General features: G+C 49.3%; 2 protein-coding genes across 7 annotated transcripts in view; one reads left to right on the forward strand and one right to left on the reverse strand.

Moving 5' to 3' along the window:
* Nucleotides 1-9,688, forward strand: part of Itgb1bp1 (integrin beta 1 binding protein 1) — a 10,157-nt gene extending 469 nt beyond the window's left edge. The window contains exons 1-8 of one of the 6 annotated variants that reach the window (XM_013013695.1): nucleotides 220-250; nucleotides 2,282-2,401; nucleotides 3,063-3,162; nucleotides 4,648-4,726; nucleotides 6,113-6,249; nucleotides 7,969-8,061; nucleotides 8,569-8,718; nucleotides 9,113-9,688. In XM_013013695.1, the coding sequence (XP_012869149.1) occupies nucleotides 3,091-3,162; nucleotides 4,648-4,726; nucleotides 6,113-6,249; nucleotides 7,969-8,061; nucleotides 8,569-8,718; nucleotides 9,113-9,184 (603 nt within the window). In that variant the 5' untranslated portion in view covers nucleotides 220-250; nucleotides 2,282-2,401; nucleotides 3,063-3,090 and the 3' untranslated portion in view covers nucleotides 9,185-9,688. Of the gene's footprint in view, nucleotides 1-219; nucleotides 251-2,281; nucleotides 2,402-3,062; nucleotides 3,163-4,647; nucleotides 4,727-6,112; nucleotides 6,250-7,968; nucleotides 8,062-8,568; nucleotides 8,719-9,112 lie in introns of those variants that run through there. The other 5 variants (XM_013013699.1, XM_013013694.1, XM_013013697.1 and 2 more) reach the window with 5 other exon arrangements.
* A 316-nt stretch (nucleotides 9,689-10,004) lies between these two features.
* Asap2 (ArfGAP with SH3 domain, ankyrin repeat and PH domain 2) overlaps nucleotides 10,005-18,327 on the reverse strand; it is a 107,970-nt gene continuing 99,647 nt past the window's right edge. Inside the window, exons 24-28 of the mRNA XM_013013565.1 lie at nucleotides 17,791-17,956; nucleotides 14,535-14,584; nucleotides 13,950-14,020; nucleotides 13,469-13,591; nucleotides 10,005-12,341 (exon numbers count right to left, since the gene is read on the reverse strand). Of these exons, the coding sequence (XP_012869019.1) occupies nucleotides 12,267-12,341; nucleotides 13,469-13,591; nucleotides 13,950-14,020; nucleotides 14,535-14,584; nucleotides 17,791-17,956 (485 nt within the window). The 3' untranslated portion in view covers nucleotides 10,005-12,266. The remainder of the gene's footprint in view (nucleotides 12,342-13,468; nucleotides 13,592-13,949; nucleotides 14,021-14,534; nucleotides 14,585-17,790; nucleotides 17,957-18,327) is intronic.

Below are 18,327 nucleotides of genomic sequence, written 5' to 3' on the forward strand. Positions count from 1 at the left end.
CGGTCGGGGTGCGCATCCTCACACCGCCGACGCCGCGCGCGGGGCCGCCACCCCAGCCTGGCGACCTTGGGCCCGAGTCTCTCCCCACCTGGGGACGCCGCCGTCCTACGACGGCCTTGCGCCCGGGGGTGAGAACTAGCGGCCCCGAGCGCCTGGGGCTGGGCGCGACGCCCCGCGTAGCACGGCCGGAGTTGCCAAGTGGGGTGTCAGCGCCCCGAGAGTCGCCCGGCCCCGCCGGAGGGCGGTGGTGGTAAGCAGACAATAGCGGGTTGGACGCCCGCGCCGGGGTCCCCTGCGCACCGCGGAGGCGAAGGTGGCTTTGCAGCTGAGAAGCCGGGGATGAGCCGCGGGTGCCGTGGGATTGCGAGCGTGAGCCCGGAGCCGGGGACGCGTGGGGCGGGGTGAACCCGCGATCGGCGCGGGCCACGGAGGACCGAGCCGGCCCAGGGGGAGAACTTGGCCTCAGCCTCCACCCGAGGGGAGCGCTGGAGGGGTGCGGGGAGTGGTCTCCGATTGGTGCTCGGAGGAAGCCACGTGCGTCGTCTAGGGTGACGTGTGGCGGCGGGCGGGGAGGGAGGCCTTCTCCACAGAACACCTGCAGCGGGTTTACGGATCTTTTGGGCCTGAAATCCGCGCCTGGACCCGGCCACTGAGCTGCCTTTGCACAAGGCCCGCGCTCTCCCGCCCGAGCCACTGCCAGCTTTTCTGAGTCCTTTGCTGGAGATAAGTGTCTCACCGGCTTTCCTGCCCTGGCTGGATTCGAACCGCCGCGATGCTCACTCAGCCTCCCGCAGTAACTAGGATGACCGTCATAAGCCACCCGCGTCCGGCGTGGGTTTTAAAGACACTTGTACCAAACAGCTGGGCACGCGGGCAGTTTTTCGACGTTGAGGATCCCTTGCTTTCATTAGACGCTAAAAACAACAGTTGTGTGTGGTCTCCTGACTTCAGTCTAGTGACCCAGCTGCAAGCCCAGAGCGGGTTTGTCCCTGCAGACCGGGAATCCCGGGTTTGATGGATGTGCCTGTTGACCATGTCTGGTTTCTGCCAATCACGTTACTTCCTGAGTGGAAGAGGAGGCGAAGCGGAGGAAGAGGTGGCCCCACTTGAAGCCTGCCGGCGGTGGGACATCTAAGTGACTTTCTCCAGCCTGGGCCTCATTTTTATGCATGTGTAATTTAGAAATAAGAATGATTTGCTTGAAAACATGCACCAACATAGCACTAGATAGCAAAAACTTACTAAACGCCTTTTCCTCTAAGCCCCCAGATTGACATGAAAATCGTCTTAAGGAGTTAGTTCTCTACCTTGTGGGCCACAGTAATGTTTTCTAGAAACAGAAATCCGATTATAACTGACTGCTTTTCAAAAACCTCTAGATTGTTCCTGTTAAACTCTAATCAGCCAAAGGTCCCCATGATCTACCTTACACAGTCCTCAGAAAGGGCTCCTGGAGAGCCTGATGCTGTCTCCTCTCTCCCTGCAGTGTTTCATGGGGTTTCCTGACCAGGCTGGCTTTGAACCCCAATCCTCATCTTAGCCTTCTGAGTAGCATTACAGGCATGAGACACCGTGCCCAGCCAGTCACCCCCTTTTATCCAGGCCCAACTCTCCCTCCTTAGATGTTGTTTTTATTGTAAAATACTCCCCTTTCACCCATCACTTTTCCATCTCTCCCATAGCTTGCGTTAGCTTCCCCTGTAGGAGTGGTGGTTTCCTGCTGGGTTCTCCACCCAGGGATTTTGCTTTGTAGATGCAAGCTCACTGGCGACTAAGCAGTTAGGGAATGAGTCACATTTTCTGTTACCCTACAAAGGAGGCAAAAGCTTAGAAAGAGATGGTTGAGGCAGTTTAGAAAGTTGTGGGTTAGTGGCCCTTGTGGTGGCTCACACAGCTCCTTGGGAGGCAGAGACTGGGAGGATTGAAGCTCAAGGCCCACCCAGGCAAAAAGCTCATGAAACCCCCATCTTAACAAAAGCATAATGGCCCATACCTGTCACCTCAGCTACACAGTAATGAATAGGAGGATTGTGGTCCTGGGCCACTGAAGTATACAAAGGAGACGCTATTTGAAAAACCATGAAAGCAAAAAAGTATGGGTCAAGTGGCTAGCAAGTATGGAAAAAAAAGGGGGGGATGGAGAGGAAGAAGAAAGGAAAGAAAGAAGATGAGCAAGCAAGCAGCTTGGGTTCTGGATCAGACATGATGGGGTTTGTAGATGCAAAAAAAGTTTGGAGGTGGTTTGAGGGCCCCAATTTACCCGGTCCTTTTCCTTCACCAGGGACACAGCTCCTCTGGGAAGAACCGACCAGGTCTGTGTGAAGCCTCGGTGTGTTCTGTCTGCGGTGCGCACGTTTCCTGTTCCCGCTGGACAGATCCAGTGTTGGTAGAAGCATGTCAGGTTGTCTTATCTGTAAACTCACAGCCCCATCCATAAAATGGCAGAGCATGAGAGCTCCCGGCCTGAGGCCTGCGGCCCTCGGCCGGCTCTGTAGCAAGCCCGTGCACACACCTTGAGGCTATGACTGTGTCTCAGCTGCTGGAGGAGGCGTTGAGGCCGTGAAGGTGGATGACTTGCCATCTCCTAGGAGATGGGCATGGACAAATCTGTGTGGGAGGCATTAATTATCCTATAAATAATGTCCGCCCTAAAAGTTACTTCAGGAAACATACATTTCCCAGGGCTGTGAGAGCCTTCTGCCCTCAGCTCTCCTGAAGATGGATGTGAACCTGAGTAAATGCATGTGTCACTTTTTTTTCAGTGTATAAGGCTTCACACTTGCTAGGCAGGTGCTCTACCATTTGAACCATGCCCCCAACACCCTTTGCTTATAGTTGGCTGTTCAGATATTGTCTTGCCTACACAGTCTTCTTCCCAGCTATCTGGGATTACAAGTGTGTACCACCATGCCCAGCCTTAGTACACTAGGTATTTTGGTGAAATCTTGAATTTACTGAAGAGGTCCTTGAATTTCTTGATAAGAGGTGACATTGTTATTTAAGAGGAAGTGCCTTTCACAGGTCCACAAGTGTGAGCGCTCGGCTGATGTTTGTTCTTGCAGGATATCCAGGATCACGCTATGGTGAATCATGTTTCGGAAAGGCAAGAAGCGGCACAGCAGCAGCAGTTCGCAGAGCAGTGAAATCAGTACGAAGAGCAAGGTAGGGACTGGCGCCTACAGTCACACAGCATGCCGCGCTCTCCTGCCTGGCTGGCCGGGACCCCGGGCAGCAGGACCCACCCCACCTCCACCCTGCGCCCCCACGGCTGTTTCCCGTACTTCACATACACTTTGTGTCTGGTTTATTTTTATTCAGTTTTTGGAGATTTTCTGGGGAACTACATGGGAGCAAACCTGTGAATCCTGACTTAAAATGTAGTTAAATAATGGAAACTGTAAGCATTTGGAGCTCAATCCCGCTGGGTTCAACCTTATTTACTGCACAGTGAGACACTTTGAATGTTATTTAGTGTATTGGCAGATTTCATTCATTTTCATACAAAAGAAACATTTTCAATCAAGTTTTCAAAGAATATTATTTGTAAGGAAATTAAACACATTGATACTGTGGCACTGGTAGCTCACATCTATAATCTTAGAAATCCGAGGATCAAGGTTCAGAGTCAACCTGGACAGGAAAGTCCATGAGACTCTTATCTCCAGTTAACCAGCAAAAGACTGCAGTGCTGCTGTGGCTCAAGTGGTAGAGTGCTAGCCTTGAGCACAGAAGCTCAGGGACAGTACCCAGACCCCGAGTTCAAGCCCTAGGACCGCACAAAAAAAACAATAAAAACAAACACATTCACACACCATTGAGAATAAAGTTCTATCTATGAAACGAACTATTTCCATCTGTGATTGGCTTACTGGAAAGATTAGGTGGGGCGATGGAAGGGGTAGTACTGATCAGGATGCATTATACTGGGGCCGGTCAGGTGGCTCAGTGGTAGAGTACTTGCCTTGCATGCATGAGGCCCTGAGTTCGATTCCTCAGCACCACGTAAGCAGAAAAGGCCAGATGTAGCGCTGTGGCTCAAGTGGTAAAGTGCTAGCCTTGAGCTGAAGAGCTGAGGGACAGCGCCCAGACCCAGAGTTCAGGCCCCATGACTGGCAAAAAAAAAAGCAAAAACAAAAAAAACAAAAAACAGATGCATTGTATTTATAAACTGATTGAAACCCCTTGTAATATTACTTAAATTAAAAAATTGGCCTACCAGTTTTGTTGGGAAGTTCACACTGGTGACGAACCTCTGGCCTGCTCTGGTTACTCTGTTCCTGCTGTGAACCAGACACTAGTGGGACAACCACCGAAGCCTGGGTTCGGAACGAGGAGAATGTGAGGGCTGAGGCATCTCGAGGTAGCGGCCGCACAGGGCGTTCTCCCCGCCGGGGTGCTGTGGGATGTGACAGAGGCAAGATGCTGGGTGTCTGGCTGGGACTACGTGTCGCTGCCGCAGCGTCCTCTAATGTGCAGCGGAGGAGCAGCTGGGTTCCTGTGGGGCTGAAGTTTGCTGTAGAATGTCTTTGGAACAGTCTGTTACAGTCCGTCTGCCAGAACAGGCGAGCTGACCGTGTGTGTCTGGTCAGGGGTCCTTTGCTTCAGAGAAGACCGTGTTCTGACTGTGTGTGGTGTTTGTTGTTGCAGTCTGTGGATTCTAGCCTCGGCGGTCTGTCCCGATCCAGCACGGTCGCCAGCCTCGACACTGACTCCACCAAAAGTTCAGGTAGGGGAAGGGCGTGGGTTGTTACTGATTAAAGCCCTGTGCTGATGCTCATGGAGTTCAACTGCATAGCGCGGTGAGTTTTCGTCCTCTCCCTCTCCCTCTCCCGCTTCTGAAAGACATTAGAAGGGAACGGGAATTGGATGGACGTGGGCTGAGGGGTGGGCTGCAGGGATGGGCTGCGGTGGTTGCTGCTGGCCTCGGGCACAAGGGTAAACTGCGCTGAGTGCGTCTAAGAGACAAATGGTTAAAAACATCGTGTGACAATAAGAGGTTTCAAAATATTTAGCTTTTTAAGAAATAAGGTAGCAGAGAGCAAGTAGGTTGGACTTAGGCTGTTTCTAGGAGAACCATGTTGGTGACAGGCTGCCTGGACATACACGAGTTCAAGACCAGGGGAGCATGGGAAGTTGGAGAGCAGTTGTGAGACCCTTGCGGTTATGCAGCTGCCCCAAATGACTCCTTAGAAACCCTCACCCAACTCCATAAATAGCTAGAGACTAATTGGAAATAAACCATACTCATCATATCTAAAATAGACCACGGTCATAGTCTGTGAAAGAGAATGGGTCACTTAAAGCCCGTTATGCTTACATCCAGATGCCCTCTCGAAATATTCAAAGGATTGGCATTGTTATTTCATAACAAACCTAAATCTCAATCTAAACCTAAACTGACTGCCCAGTATTACCTTAGTTATGGTAGGTGTCCTTGAAAATCCTTCGTGGTTAGTTGTATTGGCTGGATTTTATAGCACACATTCAGCCTCTGTCATCTGTTCCATTAAAGGACCCTGCTTGGCATTACCCCATCTACACTGAGAAAAAGAAAAAAAAATAAAAAGGTCTTTCTGAGTCCGTGGTAGAGGCAAAGCAGGTGTCTCAATCAAAGTTAACCTGGTGAAGAGGAAAAAAACAAAAGCTGTCATTATAATGCACTATAAACGTACCCCTGTTCATTATTCTGAATAAAGGTTAATATTAGTTTATACCTATTAGTGAGACCTTTATGAACCTCATATTCTATGAGTCAGAGAAGGTTAATGGAATTGCATGGAAAGATTCTGTATCTTGGTGTGGATGTGGCTCAAGTAATTGACTGCCTGCCTAGTGGGCACAAATTCAAAACCCAGTGCTACCCAAAGAAACAAAAAGGCCACATTGCACCTTAAAACTCTGTACTAAGAGGTTATATTGTAGTAAAGTCTGAGTCCATTTTTAACACACAAAAGAATTTAGGCTACCTTGCAAAGCAGGGACTGAAGTGAAGGCTGGGCAAATGCTCTACTACAGGGCTACATCCTTAGCCCAAGCAAGTGCTCTACCACAGGGCTACGCCCCAAGCAAGTGTTTCTTTTGAAGTCTATTACAACTTTCCTCTTACCTGTAGGTCAAAGCAACAATAACTCTGATACCTGTGCAGAATTTCGAATAAAGTATGTTGGAGCCATTGAGAAACTGAAACCCTCTGAGGGCAAAAGTCTCGAAGGACCACTAGACCTGATAAATTATATAGATGTTGCTCAGGTAAGAAAAGACTCCATCCAAAGCCTCTTAAGACTCGAAACATGGTCTTGTGAGTCTTCTGGGTGGGACTACTGTTGTGCTGAAGGCTCAGTCTGTGCCAGGTGCCCTGGAGATTGAGCTGCATAGGAATGGCTTCTTCATTCACTCAGACCTTCTATGGACTGACGTACTCACTGTTGGTGACTTCTTATTCTTTAGGTTTTTCCTTACATCATCCTGGCAAACTTTACTAATGCTCCACTGAACTAGTTTTACTAATTCAAAGACTGGTGCTGATGGCTCACATCTGTAATACTAGCTACTCAGGAGGCTGAGATCTGAGGATCAGTTAGAAGCTGGCCGTGGGCGGGAAAGTCTGAAATGCTTATCCCCAATTAACCACCAGAAAATTGGAAGTGGAGGTGTGGCCCAAATAGCACCGCATGAGCAAAATGGCTCAGTGACAGCACCTAGGGTGACTTCAAGCCCTAGGACCAGGACAAATTTTTTTCTAAATAAAGGCAGTATGCAGGCAAATGAATAAATCAAAGTCGTGTGGTACATAAAATATTATAGTGGGACAGAAGACATGGTTTATCTTACATTGTAGAGATGAGAATGTTATGGCTCACATCTTCATGGAAGGAAAGGAAGTTATTTCGTCTGTGTGAAGGAAATCAGTGAATCTAGTTTACCGTTTAGCAAATTAGTATGGAATGATCCAATCATCCTCACAGTTCAAGCAACAGAAAGTCATCCCCATGAGCATGAGCCGCCCTCCCCTCCTCCCCCCTTCACCCCCTCAGCCCTAAGCACTGCCAAGGTGGCTGGCTATCCTGGCAGCCTTGTTCCTCTGTGGCTGCGGGCAGATCACCATGTGAGAGGCAGATCACTGTGTGAGTTTTGCTTTCAGTTAAAGAGTCATTTTGTTGACAACAGTACCACCTTTATCCCATGTTTCGGAATTGCTGTAAACCTATGGAGAGAAATGATTTGGCAAGAGGTTACTGTAACCCTGTGAGGCTCCCAAAGCTCCTTGGACACCATCTATTTATTGTCACTTAATACCCCATGAAAACATTACAGCATGGAACACCTGCAGACTGCCAGCAGCCTCTCATCTATTTTACAGAAGACAAATTAGGTAGCATTCCAAGCCAAGAGCTGAGACCAGATCCACAGCGAGGGAAGGCGTTGGCATCACCCTCTGCAGCTGCTGTGACGGTGCCTGTGAGCTGAGTAGCCACCTGCCGCCGTCCCCACAGCCCAGGGCATGTCCACCTGGTTTGGACAGGAAGTGACAGAAAAATGGCTCCTGCAACCCAGCTTCCTGGTTATTCCATACCCTGGCGTGGGTAGATTTTGAGTAATTAAAAATTAAACAAAAAAAAGACTTTTTGTCTAATAATATTTGTCTAACATAAATATCTGGACCTCTTCAGGATCTGTAAGAAGTATTTCAGTTTAGAATTAGGGTTTCCCACACACCAGCACATAGGGATAGAACAATACAGGAAGACTGATCTGTATTTTTCCCTTCATTTGTTAATTGTAAAAAATTTTAAATAGGAAATTTAAAAAATAGAAAATATTCCTTCTGCTTCTCTGGAGAGAATTCTTGCTGGGCTAAGGTATAGCCCACAAGCTCTAGTGCGTGTGGGATTGAGATACGAAAGGTGACCCATCAAACTTAAGACTGACCCCTCATTCTAATGTATGTCGTGTGATTTATTTTTAAAGCAAGATGGAAAGTTGCCTTTCGTTCCTCTGGAAGAAGAATTCATCATGGGAGTTTCCAAGTATGGTATAAAAGTGTCAACATCAGACCAATATGTAAGTAGTAACATGCATTAAGGAAAATGTTTTAGGAAATGGGGAATTCAGGCTCCCTGATAGCTAGGTCTGTTTTCAAAGTGGTTGTCTGGCAGCTGCTCCAATTTCTTAGGACATAGCGGGGCTTCCTTTTGTGTCTGAGTACACCCAGCCTGTCTCCAGTTCCCAGTGCATCCTGTGCGCTCTAGTGTATCCTGTGTGCACACGGCCCCCATCCCAGCTCTCAGTGCATCTTCACATCAAGCAAAAGTAGCCATTTTCCTGGACGCCAGGCAGAGATGGAGATAGTTTAGATCCTGTTTCTGTCGTCTTTCTGGCATTTAAAGGATGGCATGACCCCCAAACAAAATTGGCTCCCACTCAACTTACTGAAGTGTCTTGTGTACATGTACGTTTCTGCCAGATTCCCGCACAGGCTGTTTGAAGTCACACGATACAAACTGCATGGGGAAATGTGTGTTGTAGAAACTGAGATGCAGCCTGAGTGGGGCCTTCTCCCTTCTGCAGGACGTCCTGCACAGGCATGCCCTGTACCTAATCATCCGGATGGTGTGCTACGATGATGGCCTGGGCGCCGGCAAATGCCTGCTTGCTCTGAAGACCACCGATGCAAGCAACCAAGAGTACAGCCTGTGGGTTTATCAGTGCAGCAGCCTGGTGAGGTTTTACCTTATTTACTTGGTTCCTTGCTCACCAATGGAAGTGGCAATTTGTCCCCTTTTCAAGGGCTAAACAAATGCTCCTTAGGTACCTAACACTTGGCCTCAAAATGGATGGGCACAGGGGTGGAGCCCACAGGCTCACAGCGAGCTATGAAGCCCTGGGGTTGCCCTGGGGTTGGGCTGAGGTAAACACAAAGCAGATAAGGCAGTGTCCGCCGTGGCCAGGGACTCGCTTCATCCTTGGCTTGTCCTCTGCCGCAGGCCTCAGTACACCTTCCGGGGAGCTCCCAGGCAGGGCAGCTGTTAGAATCTAGGCTGGTGAGGGAGCTGTCACGAGGGCTGGAGACAGACGAAACTCTGCTCTCGCTGGGTCTTTTTACATCATGCAGGAACAAGCTCAGGCCATCTGCAGGATGCTCTCCACGGCTTTCGACTCTGTGCTAACCTCTGAGAAGTCCTGAACTCTGCGTCCAGGGGAAGACAACTACATCGGAGGCCAGCTAGTTTCAATGTCACCTGCTCTCTGTCTGGCTGCTGAACTGCTATGGGAGTAGGAAGTGATATTCTAATTCCATGTTCTGAAATCTTCATTGTGTTTTACATTAAAATGTGTCAGATTAGACAGCAAACTTTCAATAAACCACGCACTTTACAGGATGAGAGGAAACTACAAACACACTTACTATGGAAGCAAGTGCCATAGGCATTCACTGAATAGAACATCGAGGACAGAAGCCTCCCATGTGACTTCTACTGACAATGTCATTGGCTTTGAACTGAGGGCAGGCAGGTTTGGACTGGAGTCCCCAGTTTCTGCCACTTGGAACTGTGCCCTTAAGATACTACAAAATACCTTTTCAGAATTGTGTTGTCAGTGTAACATGCCAGTGTCGCTGGGCGCTGGTGGCTCATGTCTATAATCCTAGCTACTCAGGAAGCTGAGATCTGAGGATCACTGTTCAAAGCCAGCACACTGGGAAAGTCTATGAGATTCTTATCTCCAATTAACCACTAGAAAACTAGAAGTGGTGCTGTGGCTCAAAGTGGTAGAGCGCTAGCCTTGATCAGAAGAGCTCAGGAATAGCGCTCAGGCCCTGAGTTCAACCCCCACCACTGACACGACAAAACAACACAGTGTTTATGTCAGAGATAAGATCACTGCTCATGCTAAAAGTATTTGAAGGATCCAATGGCTAGTATGCTAGTGTACTTTTTTATTTTTGGCAAAAAGGGACTGTAATATCTTATACTTAAAGGATAAAAAATAAAAACAAAACTATGCCCATTTAAAAGTACTTTATTTTTTTTTCCAGTCAAATGACTAGTTAACAAGAGTAAGCTTATTAAACATGCTCTAATTATAAATCACTGCATTAAGGACAATGAAAATAAGAATCAATTTAGGTTATACAATATATACAGTTGCGCTGCGATATACCAAAGTGATCAGGTGAATGAACTGAATATCGTACATCTCAAAATAGCATTCTAGGCTGCAGCCTGTTCTCCACCCTCAACCCGTCGCGCAGGGGCACAGACCGAACTGCTCTGCACACCCTCTTCTGAGGTGTCATCCCTCCAGAACCCAGCAGCTGAAGGTCAGGAAATGTAAACCTTAAATATAAATAGATATCTACAATGTTTTTCTTTCTCTCAGTGGCTTTTTTTTTCCTTTCAATTTGCAAAGAACAAATAACTAGGAAAGGATATTAGCAGGAAGTTAACAGGGTTTCTCTTCTGGCAAGAGTACTATTAATGACTGCACAATAGCACCACCCAATTGTAGACTGGAAAAATATTTCCTAGGTATTTATGTACCAGTGAACCTGATAGGTTAGTTGGGACTGACGTTCAAATGTGGTTGTGAACCAACTCGATCAAGATGATAAGAACCGGATGCAGGTAGGGGGCTGTTACGATAGACTGGAGAAGTACTGTGCAAAATACATCTTCACACTCCTAAATCTATGAGAAATGGACTAAAGGAAGGGTTCAACCAAGAAATTAAGTAGTGAAAACACATGTAGTGCTTTAAAAAAAAGACTAAGTATAAATGTAACACATGGGAATGCTGGAAAGCAAAATCGATTGTTAGACATCATAAAACATTCCAGTTTGTTTTGTCATCCATTATCATGGCAGACAAAAATACAATGCTGTAAGAAAAAACCCCAAACTCCACACTTAACAGGAGTTGCACAATAAAGATGAGCTGCTTCAGTCACTACCGTCGTGGTGAGCGCAGTGACAGCATTGTTGCCTTGCTTTCCAAGCCTGTGCTAAAACTGATTCCTTACTTTTGCTCAAAATCCAAGTGGGCATCACATGCCTATTCTGAAAAGAGTGCCAACGTTTCCAATATTAACTACTATGAATCTTATGCTCACAATGACTAAATAGTTCATTAAACTAATGAGTTCATTTTATCATGGACGGCCTAGTTCCCACCCCTTCCCCGAGTAGCATAAGTTTAAGTGATAAGGCCGGGATGTTCAGGGGTATAGCATTACTGAGGAGCTGCAGAGTTCTGAATACAGATTTCTTGAATACAAACAGATGGACACTGAGTTTCAAGACGGTGTGACTACCATTCCTGTGGGCATGTGATATAAGTACTAGACACTAAGCTGAGCGAATGTCTGCGGGAGCTAGCAAGGGAAGGCGGCGGTGCACGCACCGGGAGCAGCAGGAAATGTGCCACCGCATCCTGGCCTGGCCACAGTCCTCTACTGCTGCTCACCGCTCTAGATGACAGGGAGTTGGGGAAGGCAAACTCTGAAACACCTGAAGCATATGAACCCTAGAACTGTTTTGCAATCCATCATCCTTAGTTTTTTTTTAACCAAATTCAGGAAATGCAGTTTGCTACAATGTCTCGGGAGGAATGAATGATTGCCATATGCTGCAGTAAGTCACCGTTTGGTTAGGGCTGATTTTTCTTCACAACAGGTTACACACATGCAGGAGGCCATGAAGCTGCACCTCGCAGGGTAGGGCTAGAAAGTACAAGGCGAATGTGTAAGTTTGCAAGTTGCTTTAAACAGACACTGAGTGGGTTTCGCGGGAATACGGGTCTTTAAAGGTGAACTGATGGCATCTGAGGAAGGCAGCGGGGCAGGAGGAGGCAGGGCGCCGTGAAGCCGCGGTTTACTCGCTGTCAAAGAGCTGCCCTAAAGACCACTACCTCCAGAATCAGGCTAAGGAAAGCAGGAAGTGATTCCATTTTTCTTCATTTAGTTTTAGTTCTAGCAAGATCTTGGTTGTGTAGTTCAAAAAAGAAAAAACTTCAGTTCACCTTTAAAGAAATTCAGCTTTTTCTAATAAAAGTGTAGCAATGTTTCATGAAAACTACAAATTATAGAAACAATTCACTTATATATAAAAACTACCTTTGAGTGTTTAAAACAGAACAGTGGTGTGGTATGAAAAGAACGGGGCTTGCGTACAGTCCAATCCGTGGAACTGGTTATCTGGGAGAGTTTTGGTACCAATAACGGAACAGGGACATAATGGCTAAAGAAAGGCTCTTTGTTCAGTAGCGATTCAGTCAGCAATAAAGTGCACAAACGATACCGGAAACGCTCCTCTGCGACCCGGGTCCCCGTCGATGTGGCCGATCTGAAAGGAACAAGTGCTGGTGGTTAGAAAAATTACACATTTGAAATGAAGGCCATTTCTGAATTAAAGGAGACTTGCACCAGGAGTTCTTTTGCCAAACAACAGCTGGGTAAAACAACCACGCCATTCCTTCCTTCTTGCTCTCTGGTGTTGGCTAAACTACACGAGTACACGAGGAGGTGAGGAGAGCCCAGCACACCTGCTCCTCTGCTGCCTGGTGGCGGGGGTTGGAGTTGGGGAGAGGGGAGGTCGCAGTAGCAAAAGCCCCAGGAGCTATGACTCCTACAAGTCAGTGCTAGGTAAGACTGCTGGAGAAGGGAAAGCTGGCCCTCGGACGCTTGCACCGGCAGGAAGGACGATGAACCAGCTGTGTCAACAGCTCTGCAGCCACATCCCAAGAATGAAACACAGTGGGAGTTTTGCTGGGAACAGAGGTTAGACAGGGCCCAAACTACTTGTGCCTATCAAAGCCTAGTTAGCTGGGAGTCTCCGTAACTTCTCTCCCCCATCCCCCAGTTCCTTGAGAGGCACCTAAGCTCCGTCTGTGGAGCAAGGCTAACTGTCCAGTAGGTGGCAGACTCGGCAGTGCTCAGTCCTGCGCTGACTCCTCTGCGCTTCCCATGTCATCTCACCACTGCACTGTGAGCAACCAAGTCCCACAGACCTCTGCACAGGTTCCCGGCCCGTGAGTGCTGAGGCTCAACAGCCAGAACCCCCAGAGGGAGGGGGGGAGGAAGCAGGTGCCTGTGCTGCTCCGGTGGACAGAGCAGGCCCTAGCTCATTCAGGACCAAACTGGGTGGGTTTTGCCTACCCCTGGAGGCCAGATCTCTTTAGATTCCTTGCCATGCTCATGCGGCAGTGAGGTCTTTACCTAGAAACTCAAGGCCTCAGAATGCCAGGGTCTCACTTGAGACCCTCCAGTGTACTCTGGAAACAGCGGCCTGGGAGACTTGCCCAACAAAATAGGGAGGGGCCGCCCAGGGGTGGAGAGGTGTGGGTCCTGCTGAGGACAGAGCAGCCACCCCAAAACTGGACTGCTCATGCTGAGCCTCATCGGTGCCTGGGAGTTCCAGGTGGGCAGGTGCAGCTCAGCCCTGAGCCCCTTCCAGACCCCAGTCTGACTCACCCACCACTCCTGGTCCTCCTCCCCGTCCACCACGATCACGTCTCCCTCAGAGAAGGTCAGCTCGTCCGGGTTGTCAGCCACACAGTTGTAGAGTGCTTTCACCCGCTTGGGCTTTGACTTGGTCTGCGTCAGGGAGAGTAAAGGCTAGTGTGGCCGGAGGCCGGAACCAGGACAGACAATGGCCTCCTGCTTCCGCTTGAGCCCAGGACCCCGGGGAGGGGAGGGGAGCCCACAGGGGTTGGTGCAGCTCTGGTGCCAAGGAAATTACAGGGAGATCCCGGCTGAGGGAGGGCCGAGGAGCAGCTGGAAGTGGACCAGCTGGAAGTGGAGCAGCTGGAGCCTGGCACTTGTGGGGGCCCAAGTAACAGCAGCGCCAGCACCTGACGCCCAGCCCACCCTCTCCAGGGAAAGAAGGCAGATCGGCTGCCTTCGAGCATTCCGGGTAGACAGAGCAAGGGGCAGGAAAGCCTTATCCACTTACCGCCTGGGACTTCCTGGGCATGGGTGCGGGGGGCTGCAGAGCCATGGCATTGCACAGAGGGCCCGGAGCTTCTGTTCCAGAGAGATCCACCGTGTTAGGGCCAAAACGAAGCCTTACAAGACACCCCATCAGTCGTAACCACAAGAGGTAAACTGACTACCAGGGCCCGAGGGTCATGTCTGAAAGCAGATTTCTCCAGAAGTTCTGATGTGATAAGGGAAAAGTCCCTGTAAGTCAGAGAACTTTCTGCAAGGCAGGATGAAAGTCGGAGCACAGGAAAGGGGAACCGCAGCCTTGAACTGTGGGGAGCAGAGTATCAGGCCTGAGGGGGAGGGAGAACTGAACATGGAGGGTGGGTGGGGACGGGGAGCTGGAGTTGGAGGCTGGAGTTGGAGGCTGGATGGGAGGGGGAGCTGGAGATGCAGGGTGGAGAGCTGGAGGGTAGTTGGGAGGGGGAGCTGGAGTTGGCGGGGGGAGGTGAGGGAGTTGGAGGGCGGACAGGCCCTATGTAGAGCTGACCACCTGCCAAGAAATGTTCCCCTGGGACCCAGCAGAATCAAGCCCAGTCCCAAATGGCATCATTACCAGGTCCTCTTGGCTGGCCTTTGTTGAGCAATGGGGTTGGCTTCTCAGCCCTATAGGAAGGAAAAACAGACTTACTGATACCTGAGGCTGTGTCTGCCGGTCCTGGGGCTTGAACTCAGGCACTTAGTCCCTAAGCTTTGTTGCTTAAAGGCTAAAGCTCTACCACTTGAGCCACAGGTCCACTTCTGGCTTTTTTTGAGTGCTTAATTGGAGATAAGTCTCATAACTTTCCCACTCAGGCTGGTTTCAAACAGAGATCCTCAGATCTCAGCCTCCTGAGTAGCTAGGATTACAGGTGTGAGCCACCAGCACTGTTCTATCTTTATACACGCAAATAAACTACTTCAACCATTTTCATACTCATTTCCCCACTGTGTGAGAGTTTTGGTTTTTTTGTTTTGTTTTTTCAAATAAAGGCCAGAGGGAAGTATCACCACCAAGTTCCTGACCCTAAACCCAGGCCTCCACCACAGCACCCCTGTCTGCATGGGCTTGGGCTCGGGGCTGGGTATTAGCCAGCCTGGCTTGGGCCTTAGACCTCTGTGAAAGGAGCCGTTGAACCTGAACTCAGGCCTGCTGCTTCTGCAGGAACAGAGGGTGTCGGCTGTCAAGAGCGATGTACCTGGCACGCTCTTCTCAGCCTCCTCCTGTTCCCAGAAGAGACGCAGAAGGGTGGCTGGATGAACTCATCTCTCTAGAGAAGGTCATTAGTTTTAATCTTACTGAAAGGTGAGTGAGGACACAGCAGGCAATGTGAGAATATGTCCTAGACCCATTCTGGCCTGTCATGGGGCTTGAACTCAGCGTCTGGGTGCTGTCTATGAGTTACTTTGCGCAAGGGTAGCACTCTATACTTGAGCTACAGCTCCTGGCTTTTTGGCGGTTCATTGGAGATAAGAGTCTCAAGGACTTTCCTGCTTGGGCTGGCTTCGCACTGTGATCTTCAGATCCTAGCCTTTGGACAAGCTAAGAATCATTTGCCACCAGTCCGGGGCTGGAGTTTCATTTTGGAAGAAAGACACAATATGTCCTCTTCGTAAAGGAAATTTTAGCATGGTATAAATCTGGATTTTCATATTAGTTCTCTTAAAAGAGAGTAAAATATAGCCTACAGCTCCACTCTCCTTTCCAGTTTGGTCCAAGCTAACAGTAATTTTTTTCTTTTTTGGTCGGTTGTGGGGCTTGAACTCTGGGCCTAGGCGCTGTCCCTCAGCTCTTCGCAGCTCAAGGCGAGCTCTCTATCACTTGAGCCACAGCACCACTTCTGGTTTTTCTGATGGTTTATTGTAGATTAGAGTCTCACGGACTTTCCTGCCCTGGTTGGCTTTGAAGCGTGATCTCACCCTCCTGAGTAGCTAGGATTACAGGTGCGAGCCACTGGCGCTGGCACTAACCGTAATTCTGGTACTTGAAAATTAAGTTGGGAAAAAAATGAAAATTATAGTACATGGCACATGAGAATTCAGTGTTCACAGTGTAATTTTGTCGGGACACAGGACACTCGTGCACATTCCTCCTATTTCTGTGTTTCTAGTTCCTGGCTTTGGATAGGGGAAGCGCAGAGCTCAGCTTGAGTCAGCCATATCAGTTCCCAGCAGCCAGAACCACCAAGCACTGAGGCATGTAGGGGGAGGGGAAGGCCCACACATGCCCTGGCCCTGCAAGAACCCCTGGGGTACACACATGCACAGTCCTAGGAGAAACTGAGTGCATGCACTGGTTCGGACAGAATCACCGGGGGTTCGTGCACCTGAGAGACGCCTCAGGTCTGAGTTTAAGATTCAGCCCCTCCTTCCACAGGAGGACTAAGACCCAAGTCAAGGCCAAACAGGGAATGAAGCCAGTGGTTGATGCCAGCTTCTCCCCTAGCGCCTACATGGACAGAAGTGCTTTGAAGAATTGGGACTTCTTTGTTTTTGCTGGGGCTTGAATTCAGGACTCCCAGCTAGTCTTGCTTGGCTTTCTTGGCTGGATCCATGCCTCTTACCTGGCTTTTACTGGTTGTTTTGGAGAAGGGTGTCCTGTGGACTTTACTGTCTTGGCTAGCTTTGAACTGAGATGTTCTAGATCTCAACTTCCTGAGGGACCAGGTTTACAGGTATAAGCTGCCAGTGACCAGCAACAAAGTCCTGGCTTAAGGATCAGGAATGTAGGTTCTAGCACTTCCTTCTAGTCATTCATTATTTTGTTTTTTTTTTTAGAAAAGGACTTCCAGGATTCTGACCTTTAGAAAGGAAGTAACAAATACAGGAAAGCAGAAAATGAGAATAAGCATTATTCCTTGTCTTTGCCTAGCAAATGAGGAGGGCCCTGAGTTCAACTGCCAATACTGTCAAAGAAAACAACAATAAAGAAACTGAAAGATAAGAAAGAAACATAAATACACATATTCACATGTACTACGGATGTGTATGTACACATATACATGGGAATGTAGGTATGCATGCATTTCCCTCCTGCTGGGAATGGGTGGTAATTGCATACACCCGAGAGTCACTGCGTCTGTGGGGCGCAGCGCGTGTGCAAAGGACACTCTGATCTGCAGGTAACACACGCCTCCCTGCGCAGGGCCCGAGTTCCAGGTTTCCTTCCCTTGAGACACAGACAGAACATAGTAAAGGGCCTCATGTCTTAAGGACTTAGGAAAGATCATGACTCCTATCTCTAATTAATTGCCAAAAAGCTGTAAGTGGAGCTGTGGCTCAAGTGGGAGAGCACCAGTCTTAAGTGAGGGACCGCATCTGAGCCCTGAGTTCCAGCCCCACACCAGCATGCACACAACAACAACAACAACAACAAAACATGGTAAGAGAAAAACCTGGAAGAATCTTTTTCTTTTAGTGTGCCAGTGCTGGGGCCTTAAGTCAGAGCATGAACACTGTCCTTGAGGCTTTGTGTTCAAGGCTAGCACTCTTCCACTTGAGCCACAGCTCTACTTTTGGCTTTTTGTTGGTTATTTACAGATAAAGAGTGTCATGGACTTTCCTGTCTGGGCTGGCTTTGAACCTTGATCCTCAGTATTCAGCCTCCTAAATACCTATAGTGTTACAGGTGTGAGCCACCAGTGCCTGCTTGAAAAATCCATTTTAAGACCCCTGAGAACGAATGGATAAGTTATACAGCACTGGCCTCCCACACTACCATAGCAGAAGCCCAGCGGGAGCCTCAGTGGTAAAGCAAGGGGCCACTGTTGCTTGGAGCCTCCTGAAAGCAAGTCGTAGGGCAGTGGCCGGTGCTGGGAAGGGGCCGTGCTTACCCTGGTGCAGGCTTCTTCTGCGGCAGGCGGCTGGGCGGCTGGGGCGGCAGGGGTGGGGGCTTGCTCTGCACAGCCCCAGGCTGGGTGGGCTTGCTTGGCTGGCTCAAGACTTCTAGCACCCCAGGTGTCTTGGCCACAGGAGGGGGTGGTGTAGAGGATAAGGGATCTGCGGAGAGAGGAGAGGAACACAGGGTGAGCCTCCCTCCTGCACCCCACGCCCAGCCTTCGCAGCACGGAGCCTTGGCCCACAAGGACTCCTTTCTAGCACTCCTCCTGAGCAACACCTGCTGCCGTGTCTGGGCTCACCTGGGAAACTGAAGGGGAAGGCAGGAGCTCCTGTCTCACCCTGTCAGGAAACTCGAGCCTCAACTACAAAGTTCTGCACCCTGTCTGTGCTCAGCCGGCATCCAGATGGGCAGGCCCAGTGGGAGGCTGGCACCATCTTCAGCTCTTGGCTCTGAGAGTCAGCAGAGAAGTCTGGGGGCTGGTGCCAGGCTTAAACTCTGCCCTGGGGAGCTGAGCCTTCTGGAGCTTTCA

Source organism: Dipodomys ordii, unplaced genomic scaffold (genome assembly GCF_000151885.1).
Source record: "Dipodomys ordii isolate 6190 unplaced genomic scaffold, Dord_2.0 Scaffold20, whole genome shotgun sequence".
Classification (NCBI taxonomy): Eukaryota; Metazoa; Chordata; class Mammalia; order Rodentia; family Heteromyidae; genus Dipodomys; species Dipodomys ordii.